Genomic DNA, 19,106 nt, shown 5'->3' on the forward strand with positions numbered 1-19,106 from the left:
TCATTTTCTTAACAAGACAGTATTTAGTTCACTTTTAGCACAAATATTTTACTTGTTAAAATTAAGTATTTTATACATTAAGATTTTCTTTTAACAAAATACTAAGTGTATTTTTTAAATGTAAAATTGTAATGTGTTTCTCATTGTCAACCAAGACAAACGTATTGGTTTTATTCCGTGTCGCCGTTCAATGCGGCATTGAGGTAAGACGACTTGTGTGACTCACTCGAAGCTTACCCGGCCTCCCCCTCTAGTCGGCCTTGGTCGAACCCACCGCCTCAAGTGTGCCAATTGTCAAGCAGTCACTCAGACCGCTCGGCCACTGGGGCTCCCAATTCATGGTTTAAATTTTACTTTCATCCATGGTGCATTATTGCTTGATTGATTGATTGATTAATGTTTAAGATTTTTTTATTTAGAAGCGAAGCAGCTTCACATACATAGAGCACTTAGAGCCGATATATAGATAGGCCGACGCATCAGCTTAAGTTGAGCCATTTTGGATCGGATTTTTCATTATTGCACTGTTATGGTTACTACAGCAAAGTTTCGGATCTCGCCAAATTTGCCGAAAATAATATTTTATTTAATAAACAATTCACGTGCCGCTAACAATTGCTCACTGTGAACAATCAGCAAACGTGATAATTCACCAGAAAGACAACCATTCAAACACGCGCTCCGATCCAAAATGGCAAATCTTAAGCTGATGTGTCGGCTCGTATATAAATACAGGGGCCTTAAGAGGACTGCGTGCCAAGCGCCTTGCCTCCGGACACACACAGGAAAGATTTACAACACAAGAAGTTCCGTCTAGAACTAAACGAGCCTACTTTCCCATATACCCATATGACTTTCTAGTACCTGATCAATATTCTCAAAAATAGCTAAAATCGCAAATTTTTTCAAACATATTTTTTTAATATTTTAAGCTGATTTCTAGGAATAAAATATTCCTCACTCATATAAAAAAATCAAAAAAAAAAAAAAAAAATCTTTAACAGCTTTCAAAACGAAAAAATAATAATCAAAATTAATAAGCTCATTAAAATAAGTACATGATATAAAAAAAATCGTTTCTTTTTCCCCTGTTGCGAAAAATAATTTTTTAAATGAATTAATGCATTTACCAAAATAAATAAAAACAATAAAATGTCAACTTAAAAAAATAATTTTCATTGTCAAAAAAGAAAAAAACAAAAAAATCGTCTCCGCATATCTTAATGTAGAAACATAAATGACTTCGAGTTTATTCGCCGAAAACTGAATACCTAAATTAAAACTTAAGCGTGAAAATAAAAACAAGTCATACCAACAATAAGTATTTCACAGTTGAAACCATAGCTGCGGAGTCGGAGTCGGAGTCAATCTCATTTTGGGATAAAGGAGTCGGAGTCGAATATCCAAGAATCGGAGTCGGTCATTTGTCCTCCATAAATTTTTGCCAAAGCTGCGAAGTCAGAGCCGAAGTCGGGGAGTCGGAGTCCGATTAATTGTCGGGCACAGGAGTCGGAGTCAGGTGCCCCTAAATTCTCGGAGTCGGAGTCTGGAGCTTGGCGTCAAGAGCTATTTCCAACAAAACTTGTTTGAAGTAAATCCGCCTTCAAGTACGGAATCTACATTCACTTTCAATTTCCCCGTAGGCGCTAATGTTAAGGGATTTGAACTGTTCAAAATTGAACGGAAAATTGTTCAAATCAAAAAGATATTTTATGTGCAAGTTTTTCATCAAAAGCTTTTTCCTACAAAGTTTGTTTGAAGCAAATTCGCCTCACAGTTCGGAATTGCCTTGAATTTCCCCGTAGGCGATAATGTTAAGTTTTTTTTGAACTGTTCAAAATTGAACAAAAAATAGTTCAAATTAAAAAGTGAAATATGGGAATGAGGTGTCCTCGCCGAGATCTTTCGAACAAAAAAAAGTTTGTTTGAATCGGACTATTCATTCGAAAGTTATTAGGGGGGCCCGACAGACAGACCGACAGACATTTTTTCCCATCTCAATATCCTACTTTCCAATTTTTAATTTTTAGATATTTATTTAATTATTTTATTTCTTTTTGACTTTTTTTTTGTTTTTCGCGATATTTTTAAGATGCATTAAGCCTTCTTTCATGCTTTTTTCTTCTTTTTCTGACTTTTACTGGGAAAGTAGGCTAACAAGAGAAGGAAACAACATCCAGGGCATCGGCGAAAATCGAACCCACGACCTCCGGCTTAGAAGACGAAGCTTCTACCACAGAGCCACGGAGGCCTCCTCATAGTTTAAACTTCTTTTTTCTTTTGTTGCTTATTGCACGGGTTTATTTTATAGAGGATTACAATCTGAGTGTCTTGCCCATTGAGAAGGAATAGATGGAGAGAGTGCAACCCTACTATTCCGATACGGCAACAGTACCATGTGACTTGGGGAGCAATTTCGAGTTGACCGTAACCGCTGAAGAAGTTTTCATTAGCTGAAGCCATGCTTGATAACAATATTTAACTGTAGAAGGGAAAAATTAGAGTTATAGTAATAGTTTAGTATTCTAGTATTGTAAACTGTGAGGAAAAAGCCACACCAGGAGGTCCAGTAACTTTTCCCTAGCATGTACGAATGTTTTTTACTTCTAAATAAAGAAAAAATAACATTTATATGCATTCAACGAGTACATATTCCACAGTTGGCTATAATTTTTAAATTTTTGTACTTATTTTACCTATAAAAGTTATAAAGCACTATATATCTTGAGTGCAAATAACATTTTAGTTCCATAAAAACACTATTTACTTAACTAGTAATTATTTTATAACGGCTCTTAAGCATTTTGTGTACATTTGCTTTGTTGGCGAGTATCTTCTCGCCAAGCTCCTGTGAACAGCAGATGCGCAAGAATGAAGATTGGCTATTTTTATGCTTCAATTTAAATTCTAGTATGCCTGCGTATGAAATCATTTCAAAACATTGATTACAATACATATGAATCCATAAATTTTTCGCTCAATAGCAGAACACTTTAAACTATTTGTTATGCCCGTCATTTCAAGGAATAAACATCAAAATACATGAAAAATGCAGTTACATTATATTTTAAAATCCGGAAAGAAGTGGAGAGAGGGAGTTTGAATGACAGGCCTGCATTTGTATCCGTTATTTATTTATTAATTTTTTATTATGCGGTAAAGGAGTTGGAGCCAGAGTTGCTCTGATTTCTAGCCCTGACTTCATAATAAGCGCCGTCGCGTCATCTGAAAAAATATTTAATGCCAAAAGAGCGATTGCGTGCCAAAACGCGACAACTTCCAAGCCAAACAAGTCACCTGACCTGGGAAACATTGGGTCCCAAGCTCATTTCACTGAGACATTTGCTATGGCTCCCTCCATTAGTATTCCTTCTCAATGAGTGTGCCCTTCCAAAAGAAAAAAAAAATCATTGTCGTTAATAGCACTGAAAAATGCATCCTGTCTTTGGTTCTAGAGTGAATGTTCTTGTTGTTTGATAAAAGAAATATAAATGGTGGTGCTTTTAATGAATTCATACGAAATGGTTGGGGGGGGGGGGCATCTCATAAGTTCACTAGTGGCGCTAGGTTGCACGTTAGTGAAAATAGTTCCTAAGTAGCTAAGGCCATAGCTTTCAAAAATAAACCGACATTTGTGGCACAAATTATCCTAAAAAGCAGCTATTTTTTAGTGCTGCCATCTATGTTCATAAAAATGAGCTAGAGATCGAATTAAAGCTATTTTCCGTTCCAGGGGCTTCAGAAACATTTTGAAGTTGTTGCCTGTTTCTGCACAGTTGTTACAAAATAAAAATATAATAGTAACCACAAAAATGTTGAAGTTTTACACAGGAAATGCAAATTCAAAAGTAGAATATAAAGTTGAAATGTCGCACCTCCCACGGACACAGATATTCAATAGTGCTGCCATCTTTACTCTTGATATGGAACTAGAAAACACTCCATGTGGAATGAAAGTACTGTCCAACCACGGATTGCATGGAATTTTCAAACGTCCAGATAAGACGAATCTATGTGAATGAGGGGGAAAAGTATAGTGCTTATAAAACCGTCTCCAGGTTGCTTCCACATACTACACACACGCGAATACATACACAACTACAGACACACATACACAAACACATACACTCACACACACATAACTACCCACACATTCATGCCTGCACACAGACACAAACCCATATGCGTACACACACATACACATCCCCGCCCAAACGCACACAAACACTCATACACACAATTACCAACACTCATGCCTGCACACACACACAAACACACATGCCTACACACACATACACATACCCCCTACACACAAACCTCCCCCCACACACAATCACACACGCCTACATACACGCAGACTCTCGTGATTGCGAAAAACATAATTTGAATTCAAGATGACAAAATTTAAATTAATTATTATTATTATTATTATTATTTTATTTTATTTTATTTTTTTTTTTTTTTGAACATAACCGTACATTAAGAAAGAATAGTCTACAGGGTGTTTCAGAACTTCTAACTGAAGTAAGATGCACCCTGACGACTCGTAAGTGAAGAAATATATGAATAGTATGTGAAGAAAAGAGTGAATGAATAATAAAATCAGTGAATGAATGAGTAGAATTACTAAACGAAGGAATGTAAATTAATTAATGAAAAAACAAGTGATTTAGTAAAGTAAATAAACGAAGTAAACTATTGTCCGTTTTCAACGAGAAGGCCCTTCGCCCCGCCTTCTCGAACGCAAAGCTCAATTTTAAGCGGGGGTGATCGGTGAACATATCCCCGCGCTTGTAAATGAGACAACCTTAACGTTGGCATGCATTGCAATGCGTAAAAAAAAAAAAAAAAAAAAAAAAAAAAAAAAAAAAAAACAGTGTCCTTTCCATCATTTGCTTCTCTTGTCTGTTGTTACTTTCGTTATTCTCATATTTTAAAAACTGCTGCTTAAACGATAAAATGCTATGATTCGAATATCAGGGTTCATACTCTATTTGGATGAAAAAATTCCATGACCTTTCCAAGACTTTTTCATGACTTCAATGAAAATTTTCATGACCTCGTTACTCGAAAAGAATAGCACTATTTAATCTCTAACTTAATAATTTTGGAAATGAGCATGAGCGAAACGTATACATGAATGCCACAGCCTCATTGAAGCACTTACTCGTAATGGGAAAAACATAAGTGTACACCTAAAAAACTAAACTATTCTTATTTGTCTTCATCATATAAGTTTAAGTAAAGTAAAAATACAGTGAAGTGAATTTGATGAGACTTAAATGTCGGATATTTTATTTATAAACAGGCAGAATAATATTGAATGGGACAAAGAGTCGCCACTAAGTTTCAATAAATTTGCTTCAAAAGTTGCCTTTTATTGTCAACAGTGCATTTAATCATCCACGTTACTTGACAGTATTTTGATTCTTTAAAGTAAAGCCACATAGTTTAGTCTTTTATGTTTCTAAATCAGATCTTTTTTGAAAAAACCATTTAGTAATGAATCAATCTTCTGATTCAAAAGTATACTTGTTTTGTTTACTTAATTGCACATTTTCAAGTACATATAAATTAAAAGAAACAGAAATTCCAGGAAATGTTTGATTCCTGACATTGAACGTAGCAGTGGGTCACATGGATTAGTTTTGCGGGCCGTATGTTGGGCACTATTGTTTTGGAGTATTAGAATTCCTCTTTTTCCGTATTCTATAGCCTGAATAAAGACCTTTATTTTCTAAAACCTTCAACAAATGAAGATAAACTCTGAAAAATTTAATAATAAAGTTCTTAAGAGTGATGGAATCGAACTCGGATGCAATTGAATTGCTTTTTTTTTTTTTGAGTTTGCGTGGCAAAACTAAGAACGTGAAATTTCGCTACTGCAGAATATGAAACATAAGAAGTGTTGAAAATAACAGTAAATTCAAAATAAGTGATGTCCAGGCAGTAAAATCACATCGCAAAAAAAGGCAAGCGGCTGCGACAGAAGTGAATGCAATGAGATTTCAAAATTCAGATTTGATTTTGGGATCGTTCAATTTTTCACTTTTAATAGCTTTTTATGTACTATACTGTTAAATCACTCAAGATTTCTAATGCTCCTTTAGTTACTGTTACTTTCTCTTTGTTCAGGACATTTTTCCATGACTTGAAATAAATTTCCATGACTTTCAATGAAAATTTCAATTTTCCATGACTTTTCCAGGTCTGAAATTTGCTTATTTTTTTTCCATGACTTTCCAGGATTTCCATGACCTGTACGAACCCTGGAATATGCCTTCTGTCGAAAGCAGCGAAATAGAATCATCGGATACCACGTGACGAAGGCGTAGTCAAGTGCCTTCTCGTAAAAAAGGACAATACAGGGTGTTCCAAAATGAATAGCGGGGTTTTAACATGTTATAATATTTATTACACCAAACTTACAGCCACAAGTGATATATCAAATGAAAGAGAAACTCAAGCAGATTTTTGTTTGTTGGCATCAGTGCGCATGCGCGTGGAATGTTTCTGCTGCAATCCGCCTTCTTATCTGGATACTTTACAGCTATGGCTCTTCCCTCAACTGACACAAGATGAACCAGAAAACTTCATCTTTCAGCAAGATGGTGCGCCGCCTCACTGGCATAATGCGGTACGCAATTGGCTTAACCTAACTGTACCCGACCGCTGGATTGGCCGTAAGGGGCCTAATGACAGGGCTTGTTTCCCATGGCCTCCCGACCTAACGCCGTGTGATTTCCATCTTTGGAGGTTTATTAAGGACCGTGTGTATGTGTCTCCACTGCCAGCCGACCTTCGCGAATTAAAGAACAGGATTGAAACAGCTGTTGCAGCAATGACTAATGAGACACTCATCAAAGTTTGGGAAGAACTCGCATATCGTCTTGACGTGTACCGAGTGACGAATGGTGCTCACATTGAACACTTGTAGGCTATTATGAAAAACTGTTTGAGTTTCTCTTTCATTTGATATATCACTTGTGGCTGTAAGTTTGGTATAATAAATATTATACCATGTTAAAAACCCGCTATTCATTTTGAAACACCCGGTATAACTGCATACTAATTTGCAAATAACTGCAATTGGCAACCAGCTGACTTGAATATTTGTTGAACTTTCTGTAATACTAATCAACGTCAAACTGCTAGTTTGCTTATTTTTACAACGTTCTTTAGAACCTGTCAGCAAACGATTTTGTAGTCGATAATTACCGAAATAGAAGTAGTTTTTGAATCTGACGTTATCACTGTCAAAAAAAAGTATTTATGTATTTTTATCTTTTATCTCATATGTAAAATAGCGAAAGAAATGTATCCCTAAAAACTAAAAACAAATAGCGAACCTCCTCGTCCCTCTCCTTTGTCTAGCACTGCTAATGATAGCTTTAAAATGTTCTTTTAAAAGGAAGCTCAGCTTCTGAATCTCCCTACCCCTAACACTGATTCGTAAATTTTCTCCTACTTCAATAATGATCTTTTTATCGTCGATATTGTTTTCCACATAATTTTCATCATATACGAAGACTACAACATTTGGAGATTTGTTTTAATTTCATACAAACCCAATATTTGTTAGGCAAATTAGTATGAGCAATTTCATTTATAATAGATTTATACGTGGTTATTTCAGTTTCATCTGCGGAAAGATCAAGTCGGAAAATTGTCGGAGGTTAAGGTTTTTCCCGAAGCACCATAACTTCCTCGCCATTTATAACATGCTTAAAATGCGCTCCAATAAAATATTTTTCGACATGCAGAGCACAAATTGAGCAATATTTACCAAAAACTTTGTTTGACCTAGGAATTGAAAGAGTTCCACTTCTTTAGTTTTTCTTCATCTGCTGGAGCTTTGAAAAGCGAAACTTTTCCCTTGCATGTTCTGTACCGACTTTTGCACCCTGGTACGAAACAGGATGAAGTTTTACTTCTTCTAATGTTCAACTTCGATGCTTCCATTAAAAGCCTAATAAACGCTGTTTTCTTTACTAATGATAAAGCTATAAATATCTCTGTCTGTTAGGATCTCTGTGACGCTCATAGCGCCCAGACCGCTCGGCCGATTATCATGAAATTTGGTACAGAATTAGTTTATAGCATGGGGGTATGCACCTCGAAGCGATTTTTCGAAAATTTGATTTTGTTCTTTTTCTATTCCAATTGTAAGAACTTTTCACTGAGCAAATTATCACAACGTGGGCGAGTAAATTACAAAATGGTCATAACGTGGAACCGTAACATGGAAACATAGCAAATTGGCGAGAAATTCATCATCCATTATTTGTAAGTATACAGACGAACCAAAAGACCTTTTAATTTGCTATTATGGGCAAAGCCGTGCGGGTACCACTAGTCCAAAATAAAACTGGCAATTTAGGTCTGATAAAATTGAGGAAAAATTCCTAAATTTATGAAAATAGTCACTTGCTATTCTACCAAAACATTGTGAAAATTTCGAAACTCTATGAGTTAGGGTTTGTGTGTAAAACGTTTTTTTCGTTTTGCCTAAAAAATATAAAACTGGATATAATCCGTTTTGAAAGTTAAAGAAAATGTTAAGGCAACTATCTAAAAACTAAATTAACTTTATTTGGATTCTACATACAAAAGGGCTTCCAAATTGCCCTTGCTATTCGAACTGCCACGAGACGACCAACATCAACAAAAATCAAGCTATCGAATGCCACGAATCCACGATACATGAACAGAAAAACATCTAACTAAATTGAGCCAAGAAGGGTTGAAATTTGCATATCGAAAAACGCCCTCTTGCGCACAGGTATACTCGAGGATTTTTATGGAGATTTTCCACAGCTCCCCACCATGAACTCTAAGAGTTCATCAATAGAACCTATAAAAAGAACTATAACAAAGGCAAATACATAAGGAAATTCTTCTCCTCAGTAAACAATAACGGATGCAATAACTATAGGTTGCTAAATATAAAGGATTAATATACAATAAAAAATATGGTTACAAAATTATATGAAATATAATTTCTATTTTTGAATTTTATGTTCAGACATATTTACAATTTTAAACTTAAGTTAACAAAATTAATTTTACTATGAACAAGAGATTTTTTTTCCAAAATTAATGAAATATTTAAGCAAATTATTTTAAGAAGTTAATCAAAGTCCAACATTAGAAATACTTCAAAATTTTGAAGGAAAAAAGAGTTTAAAACAAATTATTTTCAATAAACTTTTCGACTGATTAATCATAAAAAGGATACGTGAAGCCAGTTCATTCACAAAGTTCAAGGGGATATATCAGCTGCACAGGTTTTCTGAAAAGTCCCTTTTTGGTTTTGACGACACAAGCTCTGATATGTCCATCTCTACCTTGAAAAGTTTCTTGAACGATTCCCAAGTCCCATAGTAGTTTAGATTTTGAAGTTCCTGCGACGAGCACTACATCATTCATCTTTACTTCTTTGTGAACGTTAGGCGATTTGAAATGGTGAACTGTTTTCAAATTAAGTAGATATAGTTCTTTCCATTTAACCCAAAAATGTTTCAAAAGTGTCGTTTGATACTGCTTTCTTTTTAACAAGGACTCTCTTGTTGACACTCGATTAACTAACTCAGCAAAATTAAATGGATAGTCGTGATTTTTCCTTCCATATTGCAAAAAGTCAAGAGGAGTTAATGGCTTGGGCTCAGAAAAATTATCAGTAACGTATGTTAAAGGTCTCGAATTAACGACGTATTCGATTTCAGTCAAAACAGTTGAAAGTTCTTCAAACGTGAGAAGAGCTTTTCCGAGAACTTTTCTGAGTGGATCTTTCACTGATTTTACGAGACGTTCGTAAAATCCGCCCCACCAGGGCGCCCTTTCTACGATAAACTTCCAATTAATGCCACGTGAAGATATAAAATCTTTAAATTCCGAATCTTGTAGAATGTTATAGAAGTACATTAGATCTTTATTTGCGGCTTTGAATGATTTTGCGTTATCCGAATAAACAACACTGCAACTACCTCGCCTGGAAATGAATCTTCTAAAGGCTAGTAAGAAATGCTTTGTAGACATGGAGGACACTAATTCTAAGTGAATTCCTCTAGTTACAGCACAGGTGAAAATTGCAAAATAAGCCTTTTTAACTTCCTTATCACATTTGTAAAGTATAGCTCCTGCAAAATCAAGGCCACAAATTTCGAAAGGTGGATTTTCTACGATTCTGAATTTATTCCCAAGCTTTCTAAATTCCTGATTTCAGTTTCAGCTTTATCGTATAATTTTCTCAAACTGTTCGTATCACTTGTATTTTTTATGGGAGTCATGTTCAAAAGCGATCCTAAATGCGCATTAATGAGCAAATTCTTTTGTCCGAATCTAGATTTTAAAAGTTCCAAGGCTGCATCATAATTACTTTCTGTTAATGCGAATCCGGAAATTGCTTTAGCTGCAGCACCACCTACTAAATTCTTAAGGTAAATAAGCTTCTCAATTTTAGATAAGCCGCTATTTTTATCTATTGCATTTTCAAACTGACTAATGAATTCTAGCCAATATCTGTGGTCACCGTAGAATTTATTAACAGTTAGCTTTGGCAATTTAATCGACGATCTAGTTTCTTGATGTACTAGACCACTAAGTTCCAATGTTGAATTTGATAAATTAGCGGGATTAATAGTAGAAGGTACAGCCGGAGGTGTTAGAGCTGCTATTCTTTGAGTAATTTGACATTTATAGAAAATTAAATTTTCCATGAAATCTTCACATTGTTCAACTTCTTTTTCGATATCTTTTGCTTCGATAACATTAAGAAGCTCATTATCAGCCACTTTAAGACAGTCAATTTTATCAATTAATTGATTATATAATACTTCTAAATTACGCACATTAGTTTCATTTACTAAAGTGACGTCTAAACTTTTAACGAACTTAGTGGCACTGCATTTAAGCGCTTTACGCTTATTTTTTATCCTTTCAGCATCCATACTAATTGACATACAAATTGAAAACAAATAACTCACCCAAATTTCTTCAGTTACTATGTCCAATGGTACGAAACAACAACGATGTCAATATAACATATCACTACTCGACGAATTCTAACTATCAAATGGTTATGCAGTACCTTGCGGCCGATGCACCATAAAGAAAATGTTAAGGCAACTATCTAAAAACTAAATTAACTTTATTTGGATTCTACATACAAAAGGGCTTCCAAATTGCCCTTGCTATTCGAACTGCCACGAGACGACCAACATCAACAAAAATCAAGCTATCGAATGCCACGAATCCACGATACATGAACAGAAAAACATCTAACTAAATTGAGCCAAGAAGGGTTGAAATTTGCATATCGAAAAACGCCCTCTTGCGCACAGGTATACTCGAGGATTTTTATGGAGATTTTCCACAAAAGTAAACTTCTCATGTATTGAACGATCAGCGAACAAAATGAACTTTTACTTCTCTACTACGGGCAAAGCTGTGCGAGTACCAGTAGTATGAAATATTCACGAAATATGGTAAAAAAGATAATCGCGGAACTGAATTGTAACGAATTTCCACGTCTACTGATGTAAACACCGCGAACTCTAGCGTGCTCCCTAACCGCACTGCCCTCTATCGCTTTTCTTAAAATTTGTCTTCAAGAATCGCGGGGGAAAAAAGCGCCGGTCGGCACACTACTCTTTCTAGGAACTATGCGCCAATCTTTACTAATAATAAAGCTGACAGTCTATCTGGATCTCCGTATGGATAACTGTCAGGATCTCTGTGACGCTCATAGCGCCTAGACCGTTCGGCCGATTTTCTTGAAATTTGGCACAAAATTAGTTTGTAGCATGGGGGTGTGCACCTCAAGGCGATTTTTCAAAAATTCGATATTATTATTTTTTCTATTCCAATTTTAAGAACATTTTACCGATCAAATTATCTTAACGTGGACGAGAAAATTACCAAGTTATCATAACGTGGAACCGTAACATGGGCAAGCGAATAAACTGGCGAGAAATTCATCAGAATTAGAGTAATTTTTGTAAATATACAGGCTAAACAAGTGACCTTCTAATTTTCTACTGCGGGCAAAGCCGTGCGAGTACCGCTAGTTACTAATAATAAAAGCTCAAAGTTTGTCTCGATATCTGTCGGGACGTCTCTCTGTGACGCCCACAGTGCCTAAACCGTTTGGCCGATTTTCACGAAATTTGGCACAGAATTAGTTTGTAGTATGGGGGCGTGCACTTCGAAGCGATTTTTCAGATCCTCAGGATTTGGGCCATGGTGGCTGAAAATGTGTACAGGTGAGTTTCAGAGGCATGTCTGCACCTCCATGAAATTTCGTTTAAATCGGAGATGGTCAAGCGGAGACGAAGAGGTCACTTGACATGGAACGACTCGGTATTTGACGCACCTTTGCCACCTGTTTCCTGCCAAAGCCAGCGCGACTGAGCTTAAATAATAGCGAACCGTTTTTACCGCCTGTGATGTCCTTTACGCAGAAAAATGTTGGGCCTTTATACTATGACGTAGGTTTGGCACTCCTGGGCTCGTACTCTGTGCGAAGAACAAACGTGATTCAAATAAATGGCAACCACAGTAGTAGCAATAGACGTAAAAATTCCGGTTGCTGAGTTTCACTTTAGTCCCTTTTACTTCTTTTTACAAAAACGGAAGCATTGTAGTAGCGAAAAAAATTTCACTCAAAAATCGGCCTTCATTTCCATTTTGCTCGCCCCCGAATGAATATTGAGTTATTTTTTTCAACCCGACCACACGTGGATATATGCCTTAGAACGTATAGACACCCGAAGTATCCATTGGGCAATTCCACAGAAAAGGGGAAAAGGTGGCAGAATTTTAAAATAATCTTTTTCTCACAATTTTGGTATCAATGGAAAGGTAATTATCTGAAGTGTATGGATATAACAAAAATCTGCAACTAAAGCAAAATTAATTAGAGTTCTGAGGTTTCAAATCAGGTTGTTATGATCATGTTCTTACGAGTAACTTTTTTTACACGACTTAAGAATGGCTGTTTGATACTTGCATTGTTGCATTTTTCAAATATTCTCTCTAAAATATGCTTCTCAGAACTCCCTAGAAGAGTTATATACAAAAAAATTGCAGTTTAACTGCAAAACTTAATTTTTAGGGATTTTTTCATATAAGGCATTTTTGTAATTCTACGTCCGACACCAAATTTGCTGAAAATTTATATTATGTAAAACTGAGTGGAGATTTTTACAAAATATTTTGTCTGCAAATAAAGATTTTATATGCAATTAAAAATAATCATTTAAATTAAATTTCAAAAAACTAGTTCTGCTTAAATATATGGCCAGAAAAATTTCTACGTCCGACACCAATATTTTCCTAACTGAAACTAGGTTTATAAGTCCTGGTTAAATTAAATAATTCACACACGCTATTCATGCCTAATTATGTATTTATATTTATATTTTAAATAACATAAATTTAAAGAACATATACACAATATTTTGACTGGGGAAAATATCTGAAGATAAGAAATGAGTCTCATATGTTTATCAATAGCGATTAAAGTAGTTATGTATAAAATTATGAATATTTAAGAAGCATTAGGGTTCTCAGTTCAAAAATAACACTCCTCCCTTCCCCAGTTTTCACTTAAAAACTCTCAGGTATTTTTGGTGAACTCACAACAACCCTTGTTTGTACCTAGAAATGTTCAGTTTCGTTTTCAACAATTTGTAACCAACATCCAAATTTCTTATTATTTGTTAATAAGTTAGATTTTTCTTCATTAAAATTCTACAAATCAACCTTCATTTCTTTTCACGCTAGAGATTGAGTTTTTTGTTGTTCACATAGAGATTGCAAAGAAAAAAAAAACTTGATAAAATCCGTCTAATCTCTCTTGTTCTCGTTATAGTATTTTCCTTATTTTATGAGTGAAGACTTAAAACACAAATTTCCTGGAATGGTATACAGATATTGATACATTAGGGGTGTCCATCTGCCCAAAAGCAATGAGATCCCCCCTGCTCCCCCCCCCCCCCCCCAAAATCCCTCAAGAACACCCAGAAAAATAATATTCTGTCAGAAAAACAAAGAAATGTCTTGAAAAACATTCCTTGCAAACAAGTTCTATGACATAACTTGGGCCATGACCCCCCCCCCCTCCCTACATTCTTTTTGCATAAAATTTTTAGTTTCAAATTATTTCAATTTTTATAAAATTATTTGATTTTTCACAAAAAAATGGAGCCCTGGAAAAAATTCTGCACAGACTCCTGTTATGCATATTTTCCCCTTTTTTGTGCTTTAAAATACCATAATATATAATTCCATAAACAAATTAAGAGTTAAACAGCTTTTTAAGATGTTTATTTCATGTCGGATGTTGTCTGCTTTGCACATTCTACGTCCGACACCAAGGAAGAAAAAAAATTTTGTGCTATTTATCCAAGAATTAATTTGGTGAAAAGGGAAAAATTATTCATATTTCAGCTTTACTTTTCAACATTCAAGTAGTCAAAAAATCTGAAAACAGTTCATTGAGCTGAAACTTGGGTTTTTTCAACGTACGTCAATTTTCAGTTCCCCTGTCATCTACGTCCGACACCATGAGGTTTTTTATTTTTAATATTTATAGTTTGATTTTTTTTTTTCAGAAATTCTATAAGTTTTCATATTGTTCCTACATACATAAGTATTGAGAAAAAAAATTGGCTCAGTTCATCCATTTTAACTCTGAAAAATATGAACCTTTATTGGCAAATTCTACGTCCGACACCGTGGATTTGCCCCATTTTGACGATGCCCGAGTTAATTACAATGAGTTTTCTCGTGACGTCCGTATATACGTATGTATATATGTATGTTCGTATGTATGTGCGCATGTATCAGGCATAACTCAAAAACAGTATGTCCTGGAATGTTGAAATTTGGTACGTAGATTCCTAGTGGTGTCTAGTTGCTCACCTTCTCTTTTGGTTGCATACAGTTGTTATAAAAGGAGTCTTTTACACTTTTTTGGGATAAAATCATTGCTAATTTCAATGCTAACTCAAGTGCTGATATAATTTGGCAAACACTTGGCAATATATCGCTATTCTTTTGGTCGGCAAGGTTTGTCGCCAACTTGGCGACAAATTTGCCTTTTTTTTTAAAAAAATCTGGTTTTAATTTGGCTATATTTCGAGAGTTAACCATTAAATCACATTAAACCTTAACAGGGGAGGTGCGGTCTCACAGATCGCTCAAAAGTTCAGCCGATCACCCCTATCTTATTTTCAGTTCGATTGAATGTTTTTTCCCAATAGCTTTTTGTTTTGTGACCTTGAACACCCCCTTGCTTACCAGTATCTTTAAAGAGCATCTGATTTAAATTTCATTGCATTCTTTAGAAGCGGTCTGTGAGACCCCACCTCCCCTTCAGTGTTTCTATTTTCGGCAGTAGTAGACATTAGGCTTTTAACGCTAAAGCCGAAGATAAAGGTACATTTATCTTACTCGCGTTATGCTGAAGAGATGCAAAATATTCCATATGAGGTTGATAGTTGTTTGAAATGTTCACAAACGTTACCCAATGATGTTCCAGTGACAATGAAGGCTGGATAATTCCTCGAAACACGACGCGATATACAAATAGTTAAAGAGCTGCTAAAATTTTCCCATACCTTGATATAATCAATTTTCTGGTACTAAAATGTTCTGTATATATTAAACACATAAAATGAAATCAATAATAAAAAATTATATTCATTTTCATTACGAGGAGTTAGTTATTTACTGCTAACTCTTCTTAACTACTCGTATTTCGATTCAAAGTCCAAAAATTATTTTTTCCTCCTTGCCAATAAAAGTTCAAAGAAAATCTGAGGAAAATTACAGAAATGTATCTTAACTACACGGATTTTAAGAATTTTTTAAATCGAGCGGTCTCTGAGACCTCACGTCCCCTGTTCTGGGTTAAAACTGCCAACATTGGGAAATTTATGTGTATAAAACGTTTTCTTTGCTTCGATTCGCAACAAACTTGGAGCGAAAACATTTTCTTTGCTTACTCCGAGGCACTATGATCATTAAATTGGAATAAAAGAAAGTCATCAGCTCGTTTTTCTGTTTTCAATCTTACGCGCAGGTCACACACGTAAAGTTTGCGCAACGATATTTCATTTTGCTACTCAAAGTGCCGGAATTGTACTTGCATCATTTTGTTTTTGAGAGAAATTTTGTTTTTACTTAAATGACCTCTCTCACCTAAAATAGAATAGACGTTGGCGGGGTAGCTGTAGCAGCAGTTTATAGCTTCAGAAACGTATTTGTTGCATTGGTGTACCGGTGTGAAAACAACACGAGAATATCCAGAAAACTTTTGAAGTTTCAGTCTTTAATTATGTTATAAACATACAACATTTTTTATGAAACAAAGATAACTACAAAAAGTACAAATAAATCAGAAAAAATAATAAAATGGCTTTTTTTGATTAAGTTTGTTTTAAAAAATTTCTAGTTAGTACTTAAAACAAAATTGATGTAACGGTAATGTTCAATTTATAAGCATGTTCACTAAATTTAAAAAACACCAATAATGAGAATACAATCAACACTTTTACAACAATCAAATACAAATGTAAAAACAAAACGAGTTACAAAGCCAAAATGTCAGCTGTCAAGCTGTTTGGGTTCAGCACTGCCTCAAATATGCATAAAAGACTGCATAAATGGGACGGAATTGGATTCATACCTACTGGATGCAAAAATAGATGTTTCACTTAAGGGAATTGAAGAATTACAACAAAATAATAACATGCTAGGGCTTATACAGACTTATGACTGCATGAAAAATGCCGAGAGGAGGGAAAAGTAAAAAGAAAATTCGAGTTTTCACCATGTTTCTGATGAGGAACCAAAGAGGCTTAAACCCATGAAAATACGATAATTAAAAGAGTGTTTCGTATCAAATGAATCGTTCATCATTTTTTTACAACGTTTCTTATTTAAAAATTTAAAAAACATCTCATTTTTAAACAGAAAGAAGGGTTTATAAGCCGTACAAAAGCAAGTGTTATTATACGCTCTAGTACCGGATTTTCATCTGCTGCAGTTCTCACAATGCATTGCAGTGACGTTTTTGACCAGCAGTGACGTCAGGTTAACTGTCCATTGTACAATACAGAGGCTGTTCACACATTTTTTAGACGATGTATATAGTATTCACAAATCTAAATTACATAAAATTCTTCCGTTTTAAATGTTCTATTTGATAGCCCTTGTCCCCAAAGCAGAATACCAATAAATTTGAGACGTACGTCGCGGAACAGATGCCTGAGCTGCAGTACAATTCTGATCATATGTGAGAGGAAAACTGACTTTTCCGCAGTCTTCTGCAAATTTCAGTGAAATTTCAGCAGAAAATCTGCATAAACAGAGGTGCAGAAAATCTACATAAACTGCTGTGCAGAAAATCTACAGAACTACGATAATCAGTAAAAACTGGAAATTTTCCACAAATATCTTCCAACTCAAGATAGAATTTTGCAGAAATTCTGCAAATGTCTTAAAATTAGAAGAAAATTTCAAATGTTCGCAAATTACGGTAATTTGGCGAAAAGCTCGCGATGTTGAACTCGATAAGTCCTTTGCAGCACTTTTCAAATCGATCTTTATCCACTGCAATTTCCGCCATACACGTATGTTTTGGAAACATACTAACATTGACACAAGAAAATACGATTGCTTACAAATTGCACAAGAATATGGCTTTTCGTTGGAATGTATCCTTAAATGAATCTTCAAACTTACACTCTGAGAAAATGACTTTTTACAAATTTAACAAGAGTATGGTTTTTCTTCAGTATGTGTAATCAAATGCGTCCTTAGACTTTCACTTCCAGAATATGACTTCTTACAAATTTCACAAGAATATGGCTTTCCGTTAGAATGTGTCCTCAAATGAATTTTTAAACTTCCACTCTGAGAATATGACTTTTTACAAATTTCAGAGGAGTATGGTTTTTCTTTAGTATGTGTCCTCAAATGGATCTTTAAATTTCCACTATAAGAAAATGACTTTTCTCAAATTGCACAAGAATATGGCTTTTCGATGGAATGTATCCTTAAATGAATCTTCAAACTTCCACTATGAGAAAATGACTTTTTACAAATTTAACAAGAGTATGGTCTTTCTTCAGTATGTGTCCTCAAATGCTTCCCGAGACTTTCACTCCGAAAATATGATTTCTTACAAATTGCACAATACTATAGCTTTTCGTCAGAATGTATTCTTAAATGAAACTTCAAACTTCCACTATGAGAAAATGACTTTTGACAAATTTCACAAGAGTATGGTTTTTCTTTAGTATGTGTCCTCAAATGAATTTTTAAACTTCCATTATGGGAAAATGACTTCTTACAAATTTCACAAGAGTATGGTTTTTCTTCAGTATGTGTCCTCAAATGCTTCCCGAGACTGTCACTCCGAAAATATGATTTCTTACAAATTGCACAAGAATATGGCTTATTGTTAGAATGCATTCTTAAATGAAACTTCAAACTTCCACTATGAGAAAATGACTTTTGACAAATTTCACAAGAGTATGGTTTTTCTTTAGTATGTGTCCTCAAATGGCTCTGTAAACTTCCACTGTGAGAAAATGACTTCTTACAAATTTCACACGAGTATGGTTTTTCTTTAGTATGTGTCCTCAAATGAATTTTTAAACTTCCATTATGAGAAAATGACTTCTTACAAATTTCACAAGAGTATGGTTTTTCTTCAGTATGTGTCCTCAAATGCTTCCCGAGACTGTCACTCCAAAAATATGATTTCTTACAAATTGCACAAGAATATGGCTTTTCGTTAGAATGCATTCTTAAATGAAACTTCAAACTTCCACTATGAGAAAATGACTTTTGACAAATTTCACAAGAGTACGGTTTTTCTTTAGTATGTGTCCTCAAATGGCTCTGTAAACTTCCACTGTGAGAAAATGACTTCTTACAAATTTCACAAGAGTATGGTTTTTCTTTAGTATGTGTCCTCACATGGCTCTGTAAACTTCCACTGTGAGAAAATGACTTCTTACAAATTTCACACGAGTATGGTTTTTCTTTAGTATGTGTCCTCAAATGGCTCTGTAAACCTCCACTGCGAGAAA

General features: G+C 34.8%; 1 protein-coding gene across 1 annotated transcript; it reads right to left on the reverse strand.

The window, feature by feature from the left end:
- Window positions 1-16,495: 16,495 nt before the first annotated feature.
- Window positions 16,496-18,876, reverse strand: LOC129233097 (zinc finger protein 32-like; the record flags this gene model as incomplete). The annotated part of the gene is given in 4 exon segments (XM_054867158.1): window positions 16,496-16,515; window positions 17,691-17,961; window positions 18,352-18,424; window positions 18,746-18,876. Coding segments are annotated over 4 exon segments (495 nt in total), but the record flags the coding sequence as incomplete, so codon positions are not given.
- Window positions 18,877-19,106: the final 230 nt, after the last annotated feature.

Source organism: Uloborus diversus, unplaced genomic scaffold, assembly GCF_026930045.1.
Source record: "Uloborus diversus isolate 005 unplaced genomic scaffold, Udiv.v.3.1 scaffold_165, whole genome shotgun sequence".
NCBI classification, from domain to species: Eukaryota; Metazoa; Arthropoda; class Arachnida; order Araneae; family Uloboridae; genus Uloborus; species Uloborus diversus.